Source organism: Temnothorax longispinosus, chromosome 4, assembly GCF_030848805.1.
Source record: "Temnothorax longispinosus isolate EJ_2023e chromosome 4, Tlon_JGU_v1, whole genome shotgun sequence".
Classification (NCBI taxonomy): Eukaryota; Metazoa; Arthropoda; class Insecta; order Hymenoptera; family Formicidae; genus Temnothorax; species Temnothorax longispinosus.
The window spans coordinates 4,068,987-4,085,127 of record NC_092361.1 but is presented as its reverse complement, the minus strand read 5'-3'; the positions used below and the strand labels follow the sequence as shown (position 1 = coordinate 4,085,127).

General features: G+C 41.2%; 2 protein-coding genes and 1 long non-coding RNA gene across 3 annotated transcripts; 1 reads left to right on the top strand and 2 right to left on the bottom strand.

Annotated features, from left to right (window-relative positions):
- Positions 1–394: 394 nt before the first annotated feature.
- Positions 395–10,394, bottom strand: LOC139811187 (uncharacterized). The gene is made up of 4 exons (XR_011731569.1): positions 10,261–10,394; positions 9,170–9,334; positions 8,779–8,954; positions 395–6,606 (listed from the first exon to the last, which is right to left on the bottom strand). It is a non-coding gene; the product is annotated as an uncharacterized lncRNA (long non-coding RNA).
- LOC139811186 (uncharacterized) lies at positions 8,825–11,042 on the top strand. Its single transcript, XM_071775309.1, has 5 exons — positions 8,825–8,975; positions 9,190–9,349; positions 10,293–10,401; positions 10,464–10,580; positions 10,822–11,042. The coding sequence occupies exons 1-5, from the start codon at positions 8,825–8,827 to the stop codon at positions 10,981–10,983; spliced, it is 699 nt and encodes a 232-aa protein (XP_071631410.1). The 3' UTR covers positions 10,984–11,042.
- Positions 10,573–16,038, bottom strand: LOC139811185 (protein brambleberry). The gene is made up of 9 exons (XM_071775308.1): positions 15,512–16,038; positions 15,035–15,436; positions 14,341–14,526; positions 14,043–14,265; positions 13,659–13,955; positions 13,241–13,453; positions 12,872–13,102; positions 12,473–12,791; positions 10,573–12,394 (listed from the first exon to the last, which is right to left on the bottom strand). Exons 2-9 carry the CDS (start codon positions 15,413–15,415, stop codon positions 12,244–12,246), a joined length of 2,001 nt encoding a protein of 666 aa, XP_071631409.1. The 5' UTR covers positions 15,416–15,436; positions 15,512–16,038; the 3' UTR covers positions 10,573–12,243.
- Between the last annotated feature and the right edge of the window lie 103 nt (positions 16,039–16,141).

Below are 16,141 nucleotides of genomic sequence, written 5' to 3'. Positions count from 1 at the left end.
ATGTAAATAAAGGACATCTTGGGATAAGACGCTTTTAAAAAAAATATATTGAAAATCCGAAGATTGCGATAAACTTCTTAAAAAGTATAAATAAAAGACAATACCTAGATTACCTTCCTTTGATCGTCCCTCAGATGTTATCTCGAACCTTTGACGGTTTAGTTTGGACATGAACCTACGTGGAAGAGAAAATGGAAGAATAACAGTAACCTTATACATGAAAAACAACAAAGATAAATATATATATATATATATATATATATATATATATATACACACATGTTTTATCCCTTAAATCTGAATCTTCAAAGATATATCTTCTCAGAAACACGAGTTTCCTTTCCTCGAGTGAAAATCAAGCGAAGGAAAAAGAATAACGAGCGGAAAAGGAGAAATTGAAATCATGATTTATTCGATAAATGATAAACATTATGTTTAAATATAAACGCTTATGCAATCGCCGTCTCCGACGTAAGAGAAATATCTCGTGTAATACCGTACGAAATATTTTATAAAAATTGACGTAACAACCCAAGTAGCAAAGATGACGTCTAAATAAGACGTCTTATTGACGTCACAGACGTCATTAAGACGTTATTAAGACATCACTTGACGTCACTTTGCTAGCTGGAAAATGTATCAATACGGATGGATATGCAATTTGAGAATAATTTATAATAAAAGTTTTAATTACATTATAAAAAAAAAAGATTTGTAATGAATATTAACGGAGAGGGGATTTGGAAACTCACGCGGATGGGACCTCCAGCTGAGGGAGCCCGACAGGCCCACGGGGCTGTCCGTGAGGCCCCTTTTTTGTCGACAGTTGACGGTCGCAACCGTCGCGGCCCACGGACCCCGTGACCCATTGACGTAGGTCTTATACCCCCCTGAAGACGCGTTAATTCGAGTGTTTCAAGCTCCCCCGCCATCGCGGACACGACGGCAGAAATGGCGGCGGGATCGGGTGCATCCCGCGGGACCTTTTTTGTCCGCCCTGTGCCCTAACAGATCGAAGATGCCGGCTCTTAATAGACGTTACGGCTCGGTGTGTGGCGAACTCGTTTTTATAACGCTTTAGCCCTTCGCCCTCCGTTCGCCACCATCCCGCCAGTGGTCTACACGACGCGAGAGACCGAGGTTTGGATCTCGAATGAACCATAAAAACTAGAAAATTATTTATTATTTATTAATGAGAATCAGATTCTAGTGCACGACTCAAACTGAGAAATTCGTAGGCAAAATTCTGGCAGATATATCACAGAACATGTAGATATATATTACAGGGAAAACTTGTATATAGGTATATAATAATAAAAAAACTAAAACTAAACTAAAAATTTTTTTACAATGGTTTACACATGAAAAGTAACGTTCGCTGCGCCGTGTCCACCCTGCCGTGAAAACCAATAATTAAGGATCGAGGGAAATGAGAGTACCAGAAAGCGCGTAAATATATCGTCTCTTGTGCCGGGACAAAGCTAGGGTCGGATTCGCCAGTCGTCGTCCCTCGGAACACGATCTCGATGCTCGTAAATCACCGGCGCGGATACCGTCGCAAAGATTCGCCAACTGTTCTTCAGGACTAAGCTCCGAGCTCCGCCTCGTAGAAGTCGCTTCCTTGGCGGCGCGGCGGTCCGAGGACAAAGCCGGTAATGACGGTATCGGGGTACATTTTTTTCTATGCGTGCTCCGGTGACTTCGCGCCGCCAGTTTTTCGGCCCTCCGTAGGTCGGAGGTCGAGTCCGGCAACAAATGATCCTGGGATTCCCGGAACACGAGGACGACCGCCGCGAGAACACGCGACACTTTTCCACGTATCAAGGAAGCGTGCCCCCTATTTTTTTCCTTTTTGCTACTGGAACCCCGGCGGATCCACAGTAGGGATACCGGAGCTGCTCTCGATGAAAGATTAATCGCTGCCATGCTTTTTCAGGATGTTCCCCCGGCTGCGCACGAACGAATGAGCGAAACGCAATCTTTCTTTTGCCGGCGTACCAGGAATGAGCACGAGAAACTGATCTACGGGCCTCGATGGAAAATGGAGTCAAGCTGAAAAATGAGAATGAACGATTAAATAAAAGGATGGAGCGCGAGGGAAGCGCTTGGCTCACATGATCTCGTATACAATAATAGGAAAGAGCGACAAATATTTCCGGGCCGCCCAAAATTGCATCAAACGATGAGTTGCAGTCGAGTTTCATTTGAGAACTCGACGACTGCGCCATTTTTGGTACCTCCTCTTCTTTTATTCTGATCGGCCAGGTGCGCCTATAATACTTGCCGGTTTACCTGCAGCTCCACCTTTAGCTATGGTGTCTTCAGCGCCATAGCTTCTCTTCTGTTTATTTGAAAATGTAAAAATTAGTGTCACCTTTTGTAAACCTAAACAACTGTGTGCATATTTAAGTATTTAATAGTTGTGCTATTAAAATTACGCTAAAAAAGATATTATAATATTTGAGAAAAGATGTATCTCGTAAACATACATGTACGTATATGGCTTATCATAAAACGAAAGTATTTTGAAAGGAATATATTTTTAGATATATTATATAAATATATAGATATAGATATAAATTATAGGAATATGTTTAAAAATAACGTTATCATATTGAATTGCCAGAAAATGACATATTTTATACGAATGCACCCTTTCGCGTAACGTGTTGGCAAGCGAGGGAGCTGCAGAGATTTACAGGAGAGGTGCTGAACGATCGTGAATTATGCGGGGCTGATCGCAGCACCGTTCGGAGGCGCGGCTGCGGCATCGTTTTACGGTATCTGGAACATCTGTAAGCAGGTGTCACCGACGAGACGCACCGCACTTGCACATTTGGTGCATGACGCTGGCTGGGTTACAGAGAGCTGGAGGATCACACGAGGAGGACAGGCGCTACCGGCTGCCGCGTCTCGTCGACACCGAAACAGCTGTTGGCCGCCGTCGGCCTAAGTGGCCTCATGCCCATTATAATTTGCGAGAATTTATAGGAACACGAGGTACGAGCGATCACCGTGAGCGACGTTTTGCATTCTGCTTTCGAGCGCGCGGATTTATGCAAAATATTATAATTATCGCCAATGTTAAAATATGCGTTTCTAAAATGTCCTTTACAATCGTCAATTTTTTAGCGATGTAACTAGAGTATATTGTTATTGCACACACTATGTCGGCAATTTTTGGCATCGTTAACGTTATAAACATATATGTAATATAATTCAAATTTATAATTATAATTTATTGAAAGAACTAAAATTCAAATTCAAATTTAAAATATACTTTTAAGGTGATCCTAAAGCCGTGATCCTAGCCGGTTTTTTTCAGTTTTTTTCTTAGCACTAATCTTTTAATTGGCTTTATAGAAATGCAAAATTCTTGTCTAGAATTAAAGTACGCATCAAAATCTAGGTCATGGTGGTCGAATTTATATGTGGTGGTCGTCACGTATAACAAAAAATATTAATTTTTTTTCGTTTTCGATATAAATTCGACCACCATGACCTAGATTTTGATGCGTACTTTAATTCTAGACAAGAATTTTGCATTTCTATAAAGCCAATTACAAGATTAGTGCTAAGAAAAAAACTGAAAAAAACCGGCTATATATATAGGATCACGGCTTTAGGATCACCTTAACATTTCAATTTTAATTTTAGCTATTCCTATTTTAGTTTCTTGTAATAAATCTAAATAAATTTTTTTTAATAAATCTGTCATTTCTTCCGCGCGCTGGATGTATAATTTCAATCTGAGTTTTCGCGAAGTACCTAAACGCGTTGTGAGTTCTCGTTTTCTCGTGCCCCTCGTGACTTTGTTGCAGCCGCGCTAAATGCGCCGTGGCCACGGATGTGTAACGAGAGACCGTCGGGCCTGCGGCCGGCTCCTTTCGGCTTCGAAATTTGGCACACGGTGGATGATTTTAGTATTCGTTCGGGAAGGAGAGTCGCCCTCGCCCCGCTGGCGCCGGCGCGACAGAAAGCTCGTATAATCGAGCGTATCTCCCCGCGTCCACCCCGAGATATTACGTTTCCTGCCAGAAAAGTGTCGCGCAACCCCCGTCGCGTTCGTTCAGTCGGCGGCGACGACGACTAACGAACGATCCGTGAATGAAAATTCCTCAAACATGACCGGCGCGGTCTCGCGCTCCTGTCATTTCAATTTAAACTAAAGGACTGACTTAATTAACCGTCTGGTTTCTAAATATCATACTGTAGAAAAGTCGCAAAATATATCTAAAGGATGTAAGTCAATTATAGATGCAAATATTAGAAGCTGACGGAGTTTCTCCGAAGAAACGAGAGAAATCTTAGTAAGATCCGAAAATCGACGGTTCTCTGCAGAGGTACGGACTTTACACCCGACGCTATCAAACTCGACGATAAATACTTTACCTCGTGATTGACTCGAACCGATATCGGAAGATATGCGCGACAGAACGATAAAGCCATCGCTGCCGTTAAAATAGATCGGAACGTGGACGCTGTAGAATTCCACGGCTATCAGCGGGCCGTATCGGCGCCCGCGAGAACGATGTGATCGTAAAGAGTGAACCCGCGACTTCTTCTTTTTCCCTGGGATTTACTTTACGATACCGCGAAAGCCACTAATAGGCGCGCTCGACGCGTCCCGTCGACAGCGTCGATGCGCTCGACGCGACGGTGCCAAGGAAAGCTTACACGCGTTTTCGTTGTGGGGAACAAAAAGGACGCGCGCGAGAACCGCGAGAAATCGGACCGGAACCGTTCGCCGAATATAAGCCTCCGCTCGGGGCCCGCGCTTTCCGCGCAATCGTTAAGACAAATATACTCGCACATAAAAAGAATATATGTGCAGGAATTTTTTATGCATAAATCTCGTGTGTCAACGTTGTGTGCTTTTTGTTAATATTTTAAGATATGTCAAAGAGAACGCGTCAATTCTCCACTAAATTATTTTTAGAAACTTGTAAAAATATAAAAACAGGTAAAAATATATAATTTTTTAATAAATGTATATAATATCTAGACTCCTAAAATTTTAACAAAACAAAATCTTTGATTTTAGAAAACATGCAACTCGGTTGAGCTGATGCATTTCGCGCAGTCGAGATAAATCAGTGGGTCTCGTTCCCTTTTGGCCCTCGTGCGGGACAATTTACAACGGATAATTTACGACGCGTTGGAGAGAAAACCATTCCAAAAAATTGTACGCCTCAGCCTTCTACCGGAAGTACGGTGCGAGGATCGCGACTGAGACGACGCGACGACGGCGGCGGCGGCTCGTTTGGACAAACCGAAGCGCCGCCCCCGATTGCGTATCCGTCGTTTCCGTCAAAGAGGGACAAAGAAGAAAACGGGGATGAAGAAAAAAAGAAAGACCAGCCTCGGTCCCGCGAGGGATGCGCGAGAAAAGGGTCACACGACCGTCATGCGATCGTCGAAACTCCCCCGTTGCGGATTCCGGGCACAAAAAAAGTCACCCCTCGTCTTTCCGAGGAGGGAGAAGACACCCATCGAAAGAAAAAAAGGGTTATTGCCGGTGCCGACTTGCGATTGGCCCGCGGAAAGGCTTGAGGGAGCCAGCCAATGTCGCGGATGACACCCTCTTATTTGGACACCGAAAATGGTTTCCTCATGGAATGGTTTTCTCTCTCTCTCTCACTCTCTCTTTCTCCCTCTCTCCTCCACCCCCGTCGCACTTCAACGCAGATAAATTGAGCCTCTTGAAAAAACACTGCGCGAGTTGTTGCGAGCTGATATATGAACGCCCGATTCATTAAGCGTCACCGATGAAGTATGTGTTAATGAAGAGAGAGCGACCTCCTTTCCTCCACGTGAAGAACGTTTATTTCTGCGTTACATGTTCGTGAAATAAATTGATTGTGTGTGTGTGTGTTCGATTCTATCAAACTCGTGCAATTAGCAGCGAGTGTCATTACGCTTAATTGAAAAATCACCTTAATTAAGCCTCTCAATATCAGGATAGAATCATGCATCGAAATCTTCGCTTACGTCTATGTTTTAATTGTTATTTTAATTGAGGTGCGCGCTTAATTATCAACTCAAAGTATTGTATTAATTAAAATTTTCGTTGTATTAATCTTTGCGTAGAGAAAAGAGAGATGTGAACGGAATATGCGGATATACCTTTAAAATATTAAATAAAGGGACCGCTAAGTGCCGCTCTTCTTAACGACTGTGGCGACGTTCGTCATTTCATTATCATTTCTTCGTACAGCTTGAAGCAGCTAGCAGCTGCTTTGCGACCACCGTTTCCGAAAAAAGTGCGAAGAGAAGAGAGGGAAAGATCACGAGTTCATGCAGCTTTCCTTTTCTATCTCTCTCTTTCTCTCGCCCTCTCTTCGTTCTTCTCCCTCGACCGAATCATCGGAGATTCTCAACCGTCCAGGTTAACCGCGAGAAAGCGTTATGGCCGTAGACACGCCTCCCCGAACAGGAAATTAGCTGCCGACAGGCGGTTCGAATTATAAATTTCTAGGGAGAGTCCCGTGTGCAGGAATCCCTTCTTTCGTTTCTTCCGCTATACGCGTCTGATTCCATTTTATCGGAAACTCCAAAAGAACCGCTCTCGCCGACCCTCAAAGGCGGCCATCCGGTCCTTCAACCCTGTAAAAAATGGGCGAAAAATTAGATGACATCGATAAGAATCTATTTTCTGGAATTATGGTAACTCTTGAAGTCAGAAATTTATTCATAAAATATTTAAGCTTTCCTTTACTCCATTTTTCTATTTATTTGTTCAGCAAAATAAAATTTTAATTAATTAATTGAACGTTATAAGTAATCATAAATTAATAAATTATTTTTTAACAAAAGAGAATTAAAAAATAAAAATATAAATTAACGCTCGACTTTTTTCTAGTCATTTTTATTTTTACAGAACTTATATATTTCCCATCTTCTTCTTTAACTCACAATACGTTTCACAAAAATTCTTATTAAGGGGAAAAATCGAATTCAAAGTCAAGATCGAAGGATTCGCGAACGCGGACAAAGGTCATCGCGGCGTAACGTCTTGGGATACTCTGTATATCTTTCGCGGAGGCTCCTGGAAGGGCGTCAACGATTCGCCCTGTCAATCTCCGTGCGCCGGCAAAGGCTGACGATGACGTGAGACTTCTTTTACGCATAGGTAGGAGACTACAAAGTGCGCGCGTCAAGCCAGATGTCGGTGGAGCGGCCCGTCTTTATGGCTGTCAAGTTGCACGTGGACGAGAGAGCGACAGACGTGCCGCGAAAAGGAGCATCACGACGACGGCGGGCGCGAGCGGAAGGGTAAAATGGAATCTAACGTCGACGCGAAGCGTCGGGACGCCCGTCGTCACCGTCGTATCGTCTATTTCCTCCTCGACTCGCGCGCCGATTGGTTCGAGAAGCAACTATAGACTCTATCGTGAAAGTTGTGCAAGCAATGAAGAAGTTATGCAAAAATTTACGTCACAATGTATTGTAAATTGCAGTCTCTTAATTTGTTCCACTTTGTTCCTAATTATATTTCAACTTGGTCGTCGACAATTTTAAAAAAATTTAGATTTTTAAGATATAATATAATTAATGGCAATGCGATCGCGACAAGAAAAAGGAAGAACGCAGAAGAGGTGGGATATATAATACTTCTGCGAATGTGGGTCACCAGAGAAGAGGAATGAATGGAGAACAGTGTCTTTCTGTTTACTATAGCTCTGTTACTCCTACTGTAATTAGCAATATTGATTCATATCCGTGAATTACAGAAATACACGAGTATCTCTCATGATATACTGAGGGTTGCGGGGAAAAAAGATGCATTTTAAAGCTGCAAAATTTGAGAGTAACTCCAGTAACTCCCTGCATTTGCGCGACGGATAAACAAAAAAGCGCAAAAAGAATGGAGAATTACAAGAAGACTCGGTTTCTTCGCGAAGCTCCTGGCCTTCTCGTGAAGACGAGAAGAGGGAGGGACGTCGTGTGAACCGGATCTCTCGTCACCGCCAGCTGTCAAGTCGTCTCTCCTCTCGTCTCGTATACAACCGTGATGTCTTTCCACGCCGCGAGACATGACCGGCGACATTTTAAATAAAAAACTAACCACGACTCCGATACAATTCGCCATAATCAAAAAATTCGCGTCAGCGTTCTGAAAAAATAGTTGAATTAAATCGGTAATTATCTTGGAAAATAAAGCATTTTAATTGTCAAACTTAAACATTTGTTTAAATATCTTTCTTTTTATTAAATATATTAATTATTCTTATCATGTAATTTTTTCAATATTATGTCCAATCGCGCGCGTCTTCGAAGTCAAAGAGTTGATGCATGACTATTTGTAACGAGAAAGAAAAAAGAAGGAAAGAAAAAAAAGCGTAGTAGCCAGACCGGGTACATTTATGGTACGCGTTTTAGCGGATAGTATTCATTAGGGAAGTCCATCGTGCGTCATCGGGATGTGTCGTAAAAAAAGGTTTATAAGAAAAAAAAGTCAACCGATTTACGCGCGTGGGAAGCTGCCGTTAAGTGCGTGTTACTGATATAATTCCGCGGAGGAGCTCTTCTATTCGGCCTTATTCTTCGATATCTCAACAACTTTCTTGGACTTTTCGGATGTTTTTTTCTGTGTTTATTTTTTAATTTTTCTACTGCCTTCCTTGGACTTTCCCGGACAGGATCGAGCGGTGCGAGAGAACCGATTCCACGCATAAAAGGTTCTCTGTGAAAACAATCGTGCAATGTAATAAATACGCGGGACGACAGTCGTCTGCCTTCAGCGTAGAGACAGATTTCGGGGAAGGACGAGCGTACCTTTTTTTCCTGCCGCTCCTCTCGTGAAAGATGATCGATCTGTAATATGGTCCGGTCGTTGAAGAGCGTCAGGAGAACCGGGATGTCGGCACACGGAGATAACGTGACGATTGGCTCGTCTCCGTATTATTTTCGCCACACCACCAGAGAATCATCGGCAAGGCCGCAGGATGATTCTGTCACACAGAAACAAAATGGTTAGCTTCCTTTTTCATTCTCTTTGAAAACCGCAGTGCGCATTCATTTGCACGCCGAAATGTTTCTCCAATCGACATTTTTAAGTGGGACTAAAAGCTTCATGCAAAATCGAATTTTTAAGCGAAGATTGATATCTTATTCTTTTTCTGTCTTAGCCCGTTTCCTTTTGGTTTTGTCTCATTTGATGATTTACTTGTTAATTGTTTTGCACAGCGGACGACAAGCCTCCGGTAATTTTAACGATCGGGTCGTCCAAGGGAAGATGCAAGTACTGTGTTTACAGCCTCGCTGGGATGCTGGCCATCTTATTGTGCTTGGTAATCGGCGGGATGCTGTTCCCATATCCTCTGCATGCCTCCTGCATTGTTAAATGGTAATTATATACACATTATGATACAAACGAATGATAAATCGGAATGATAAATCGCGCTTCAAAAAAACAGATAATAGGTAACATTTGGCTTTGTTATCCGCTCTTTTTAAACTCATTGCCAGGCAACTTTTTGTGTGGGACTTTGACGCTTCCGAGACATGGTTGTGGCGATATTCAAGAGGCTAAAAGTTCGAAAATCGTCAGAGAAACATCGCGTACAGCCGAATTTCATCGTTTTTTCGCGAATGAGCGACCCGTCGTTCATCAAAAGCTAATTACCGAACACTTTGCCATCGAAATATAATGTCGGCATTTTTACGAACAGGTTCCAGAGCTTTTCGGACGGATTTACATTCCGCCACAGCTGCCGTTATCGTTTTCTTTCAAGCACCGGGAGATCGGATCCCTTTCATCCTAGGGCAATAGCTAACGCGAATGATCGTCGCGTCGTTTTTACGAGGACTAGAGCTTTCGAAAAGTTTCTTTTGAAGCGTCGTCCCCGCCGCTCTCGTGACGCGTTATATACACAGGGGAAACTCAATATCGTCGGCGCGACGTGGGGCTCGTATATTTTGCTTTGGCCGGGACGACACCGCCCGAAAAATATACGATCCGCGCTTTTCCACGAGAACGGATCGCCGTGCCGGCCGGCGTAGCGCGCTCGCTATTTTATTACTCAAGTATGTAGAAATGTCAGAACTGATAATTCTACGGGAAAAAATTTAGTACATCAAATATACTACTAAATTACAAAGAGAGATGGGTGCGCTTAAAGGGTAGAGTTGAAATAAATCGCAGTTTATAAATACTAAAATTAAAACAAAGTAATTCTGATAAAAATATACAAAGATGAAACGATTTCTGGGTTTTTAAATATTTTATCGAACTAAGTATATGTTATATATAAGTACCTTTTAAAGATAATTATATATTTCAACTCTAGGAAGTTTGACGATCCATGCGCGTATGTGATGCAGAAATTCCGACGCCAGATAACGAATTGGTCTTCTTGGAACGCTTGTCGACAACGCAGCGGCGCTTGTCTATATACGGTGAGAGTACAATCTGATTTTCAAACGCGAATTAATAACGTAACTTGTGTATCTCACGATAGCTTAAGATACCTGTGGAGAATAACATAATCAGAGCGACGCATAAGACGTCGAATCTGAAGTCACTTGAGAGGATCGAGATCATCTTCGAGGAGATGAACAACACATGCCTTGCTAAGGTAAACTTTTAATTAAACATGAAAATTATTCTACAATATAAATAATAAAAGTAATAAAACTAATGATATTACAAAATATAATGCATTGAATTACACGGGATTTCTCACTACTATCGCATTAATGCTTCGACGCGTTCTTCGATTATATTAAAGAACGTGTCGAATATTTCTTTCGATGATTATATGTAAAACATTAAAGTATAAGTTGCCGAATGTTGGACTAACAAAAATATGATCTTAGGCCGATTCTGTTTCAAACGAATGGTTCATGATATTCGATTACGGCGCGAATTACTGCAATCTACACAATTTGGTAGTGGGAGCCGGTCTCGACAGACACGCGAAATTTCTGGAGCTGACGAATGACGCTGTGTGCACGCAATTCAATATGGCAGTCTGTTGATGAAACAAGCCACGCCACTTACTTGTGATTTTTCAAACATTTATATAATAATGTAAATTTATGAATACACGTATACATGTGTATATATAGATATAAATTTATTTCAAAATTTATATGTATGTATAAACTTTGTAAAATAAATTTAATATTATACATATAATACACATATATGAAATTGTATTTAGAATACATTAATTCCTCAAAATTTATACATATATTTCTGATTCTTCGGCGAGGACTAATGCAAGTTTGAAAAACCACAAGTTTTTTACATCTATAATAAAAATTTATGTTTATAATTACAGAGTTTTATACAAGTGTTATAAGATCATTTATATCATAAGTTTGTACTCGAAATATCCTTATAAAATAGTAGATTGTAACCTATAAATATTAAATATCATTTACATTAAACGCAGAACCAATTATTATTATTATCATCCGTTATTACGGAAAAGATAGGAGATTACGTATTCATATTTTCAAATATGTATTATACATTTATCATTGAGAGGAACCTTATATTTCTATTAACGATCAAACAAAAAATTTGTTAATAAATTGTGAGATCGAATTGTACGAATAGTTCAAAGTAAAAATGTTAATGTTCGGAGCTAATAATCGATCAATTTGACTAAGTCAAAGCTATTGGAATAATTTGAACATTAAGAGAAATTCGAGCGAAAATATTATTCATTATAGAGAGAAAATGTTTATTTCATTTTAGACTTGAGGTCAAATTGAACAATTTGAACTGTTCGTATATTTTCAGGCTCAAACGCTCCAAATTATTGAAAGTTTGATCTTGAAATTTGTTCCGAAATGGTATTAAAAACATCAGAGTTTTTGCAGGTTCGCAGGTGGTATTTCAACATAGAAATATACTTAAATTACAATAATCAAATAATACAAATCATATAAATTAACTTAATACCAACATTAAAACATGTATATTCAAAAATATTATCAAGATCAAAGTGATACCTGAGATTACTGTTGTATTATTGTCAAATGAACGTGAAATGTTATTTACAAAATTGCAAAATGTATACAAATTATTTAATCCTATTTAATTAATAATCTTTTCCCATACTTTTTTCTCACGGGTTTTTTGTTTCTCTGGGATTATTTTCTCGTTAAAATACAACGTACACTATATATAAAATAAAAAATAAATACCCGTTGCAAATTTTATAGCAACTATTATATATATATAAATATTATCTACTAACTATTTCGCAATCATTAATCCTTCTTCGATTAATCAAGATGATCAGTATGGTCACTCTTAACAGACATGCCCGTAGAATGATGGTAGCAATAGTTCCATCCGGGTGAAGCGAATGCCCGACATCTCCTGCCATTTCTCGTTATTCCCATACAAGGGAATTTCAGCAATGTTGGAGTACCACTGAAAATATTTCTTAGCTACATTACGCGATTCATCCTTTTTTAAAATAATTTAACTTTTGATTTGCAAGTTATTCACCTCTTAGCTCGTGACAGATTTATGTTGTGCCGAAGATGCTCAAACGATTTATCTGTATCATTAAAATCGTTTGGATAATGATGATCGTTATCACCCATGATGGAACAGTCTTGGGGCTGCCATGGCACTGTTATGGTGCCGTTGGAAGAATCGCACTCTGTTAGGTCGTTCGACATGTAACTCGAGAATTGCAATCCGTTACGAACGACGTCCTCATGCCTCTTCCTCGATGGTTGATACGAACAAGAGAGCTCCTCGTGCGCATTTAAATTGCGTCCACCCCACGAAGCGATCGTCTCTAACATGACATTAATTTTCCCTGGAAAAATTATATTAGATGTTATAGCGATCATCACTCAATTTTTTTCGCACAATTTCAGTCTTAAACCGGGGAAATACCTCTGTAATGATTTATTTGCGAAACAATGAGATAGTAAAATTCCTGCACATTTCTCGTTAATTTCGTGTGCAGCTGCATTTTCGGCACGGAATTGGAATGCGACGACGGTGCATTGTCGTACGCAACGCCATTCGAATGGCTTTTTTGATGGACCAGCTTAATTAGCTCCGTCTTCGCTTCCGAGGTGTTTGGTCCGATCATACGTTGTATTCCCAGCATTACGAAATGCACTGCGTTAAAGAAATAAATGCGTCAAACGTAAACTGATGTAATACGAGATAAAGTATTTTATATCATGATTACTTCTTCGCCTTCTATATTTATTTAAGATACATTTTATCACGCGTTTCGACATCCATGGTACTCACTTGCGGTGATTAAGAATATTAGCACCGTCATAGATGTAAAATCTAAAGAGGCCTCCATGCCGTGTTTCAAGTAGGTAAAAAGATTCGCCGGCACAACGCCCATGATAGTAGCTCTGGTTAAAAACGGCGCTTGTAAAAACGCGGCGACTATCATCGCCACTAATAGATACACGATGTGTAAAAATGTGCGATACGCTCTTTGCATTTGTTCACCTGAAAATATGGAAGTAAGTATGGATGTGTTGCGTTATTGATATATCTCCACTTATTCTAATCTGTACGAGAATTTGCAACATAACACAATCAACGTAACTAAGTAATATAATGTAATTAATTTAACAAAATTTGCATTTTTTCACGTAATTGTTAAACTGAATTGTTCTCTCGTACGACAAATATATTTTATGTAATGACATACTGGTATCGCCGATGTAGTTGGTAATCCATCCCAATTTTTGGTCTACTTCTGTGCGCATTGTATTAGTGAGATTCCAAATGTACTGGATGGTATCGTTAATTTGCGCGAGCATCTGCATCGTTTGCTCGTACTGACGGATAGTTTCCTCGTGATGCTCCAGTATGCGATTAGTGCTACGCTCGATTTTCTCCCAGATCATTTGCGCTTGTTCTTGTATCCTAATCAAATCCTCCAATACCTCCTTATGATTTTCTTCACGTTCAACGGCCTGTTGTTCGAGATCCTTATGCGCCTTTTCTGAAGAACACGTTAAATATATTCAGAGGACACTCTCTATGTATAATAGTACAAAAGAAATATGTATAAAAAGTTTTGTTTACTAACCTAACTTATTTTTTATTTCTTCTGTCATGGCAGCAAGTTGAACGTGGCCAGATCGTATTAACGCTTTTTCATTATACAACTCTCTTAGATTTGTTGTTACAAGGTTGTGAGCTGTCGTCTGTGCGTCCTTCAAGTACTCTTGCTGTGTCAGAAGCACCTTGTTTCCTTCAGTTAATGATGACAGAGCTTCCGTTGTCTGTTCTTCAAGACGATCCTGGCCTTGCTGTTTAATAAAAATTAATATAATGCCTCCATTTAGAACAAATTGTTGAACCACGCTGAAGGAACGTATAACTACCTTTAAGGAATCCAGCGCCTTAATTTGGGAATGCGCAGACTGCATCAGCTTGTTGACCGTTAACTCTGTAAGAGCACGAAATTGTGTATTTCGAGCTGCGTAACAAATCGCCCTCGCTCTGTTACTTATTAAGTGATACGCATTCCACATGTCAGCATCCATGTCGATTGTGCATTGCTTAAGAGACTAAAAAAATGAAAAACAGAAATCATGCTTTTATACTTACATAACAAAGTTACGAGTTTACGCGATAAAATCTGTGGCTAAGGCAATTTGAATGCCAGTACTGAGTACAGTGAACACTAAGCGACTGAAACCATAAGCTTTGGGGAGGTCTTCCGAAGTAAAGGGAGGGGGAAGTGTGCAGGTTTGAACAGGCATGGAATGCATTGAACAGCATTACCCCCTCAATCCGTGAAGGGTTCCGACATATATCCTGTTCTAATGCTAACGTAATCTATTCTTTTGTGTTATTAGCAAATGATAAATCGGTAAGTTTTAATTAATAAAGCACTGCTAGGCATGCTGGAGCATCAAGTACTCAGAAAGTCGCAGAATCTAACAAAAAATTTACTTTCTACGTTATACATATAATTCAATTATCTCCTGTATAGATTTTATGAGACTAATGGAACGTCGACTCAGCGTAATGAAAACAACGACAAGTCTTGCGCGTTTTACAAAAAGTACGCACCATTTCTTCGGTGCAGGGGAACATCTTTCTGCCTTCAACTGCTGATTGACAGTTAAGGAGATTGACGCCTAGCTTGGCTAGCTCCTCCTCGGTCATGTCGGAGCACGTGGTCCTGATCTTCATAATGACTTTATGCTGACACGTCTCCAACGGCGAGGACACCTGAATATCCGTGAACTTGGCGGCCTCCTGGAGGAACTTCTCGTCTTCCGTCATCGACTCGTAAGGGATCGAGATCAGGGGCACGCCGTCGGCGACCATAACACTCGCATCCTTCCCATCGCTCGCTTTCGTTCCCCACAGCCAGTCCAGGACGGATGCGCTTCCGACGTTACATTCAAGAGACAGGACAAGCATCACCAGCAGGAGCCTGCTCTCCATTTCGCAGCAAATTGATCAATCCTGAAAGAGAAGCAACTGGTGCGTCACTTTCAAAAGCCTCCGCATTGATTCAACGCTGAAACGCACGGCGATTACCTGGGGTCGACGATCCGCGGTGAATAAGTTATGCACGGTCAGCTGTTCCCGTCGAAGAAAACGACGTTGCAAAATCGCGCCACTAAAAATAGACGGGCTCGAGTCCGTCCCGTGACCGTCGTCCACGTCACGGTTTCGCGAACGAAAGGATTTACCCGACAAGACTCAAGAGATTCTTCTTGCCTGACTCGGCGGTCGCGGTGTCGAGCGACGGGCAGGCACAAGTCCGTTTCGCGGATTCAAACGCGATGACAACCGCTTTTCACGCACGTGACGCACGTGTTTTCGTCCGGCGCTGCTCCAACGGCTGCGCCGTTTAAAACGCGCAAATGGCGGTCGAGGTTACCTGCCGCGATCACGCTCACGTTACGTGCTACGCCGTATTTTGATCCTGACTTGTCGTCGCGCTCACTCGTCACCGCGAGAATCGCGTTTTATTCGAGCATCGATCTCGCCTGAACGAAATTGAAGCCTTCGAGATGCGCGGCGCGAAAATCACTGTCATTCCGCGCGTTCAACTCGCTCGATACGAAGAAAGTGCTTTTCGAGACGGCTGGGCGCTGGGCCAATCGCGAGGGCGAACGCGGCGCACGTGGCGCACTGAACATTTTAAAAGCGACCAATCGTCGG

Coding starts and splice junctions, on each gene's coding strand:
- LOC139811185 (XM_071775308.1), bottom strand. CDS start 15,415: ATGGAGAGCAGGCTCCTGCTGGTGATGCTTGTCCTGTCTCTTGAATGT. Junction 14,527..15,034: donor TCCCCTGCACCGAAGAAATG/GTGCGTACTTTT, acceptor TCATTTTTTTAG/TCTCTTAAGCAATGCACAAT. Junction 12,792..12,871: donor GCAAATAAATCATTACAGAG/GTATTTCCCCGG, acceptor TAATTTTTCCAG/GGAAAATTAATGTCATGTTA.
- LOC139811186 (XM_071775309.1), top strand. CDS start 8,825: ATGGTCCGGTCGTTGAAGAGCGTCAGGAGAACCGGGATGTCGGCACAC. Junction 9,350..10,292: donor GCCTCCTGCATTGTTAAATG/GTAATTATATAC, acceptor TTTCAACTCTAG/GAAGTTTGACGATCCATGCG. Junction 10,402..10,463: donor GCGGCGCTTGTCTATATACG/GTGAGAGTACAA, acceptor ATCTCACGATAG/CTTAAGATACCTGTGGAGAA.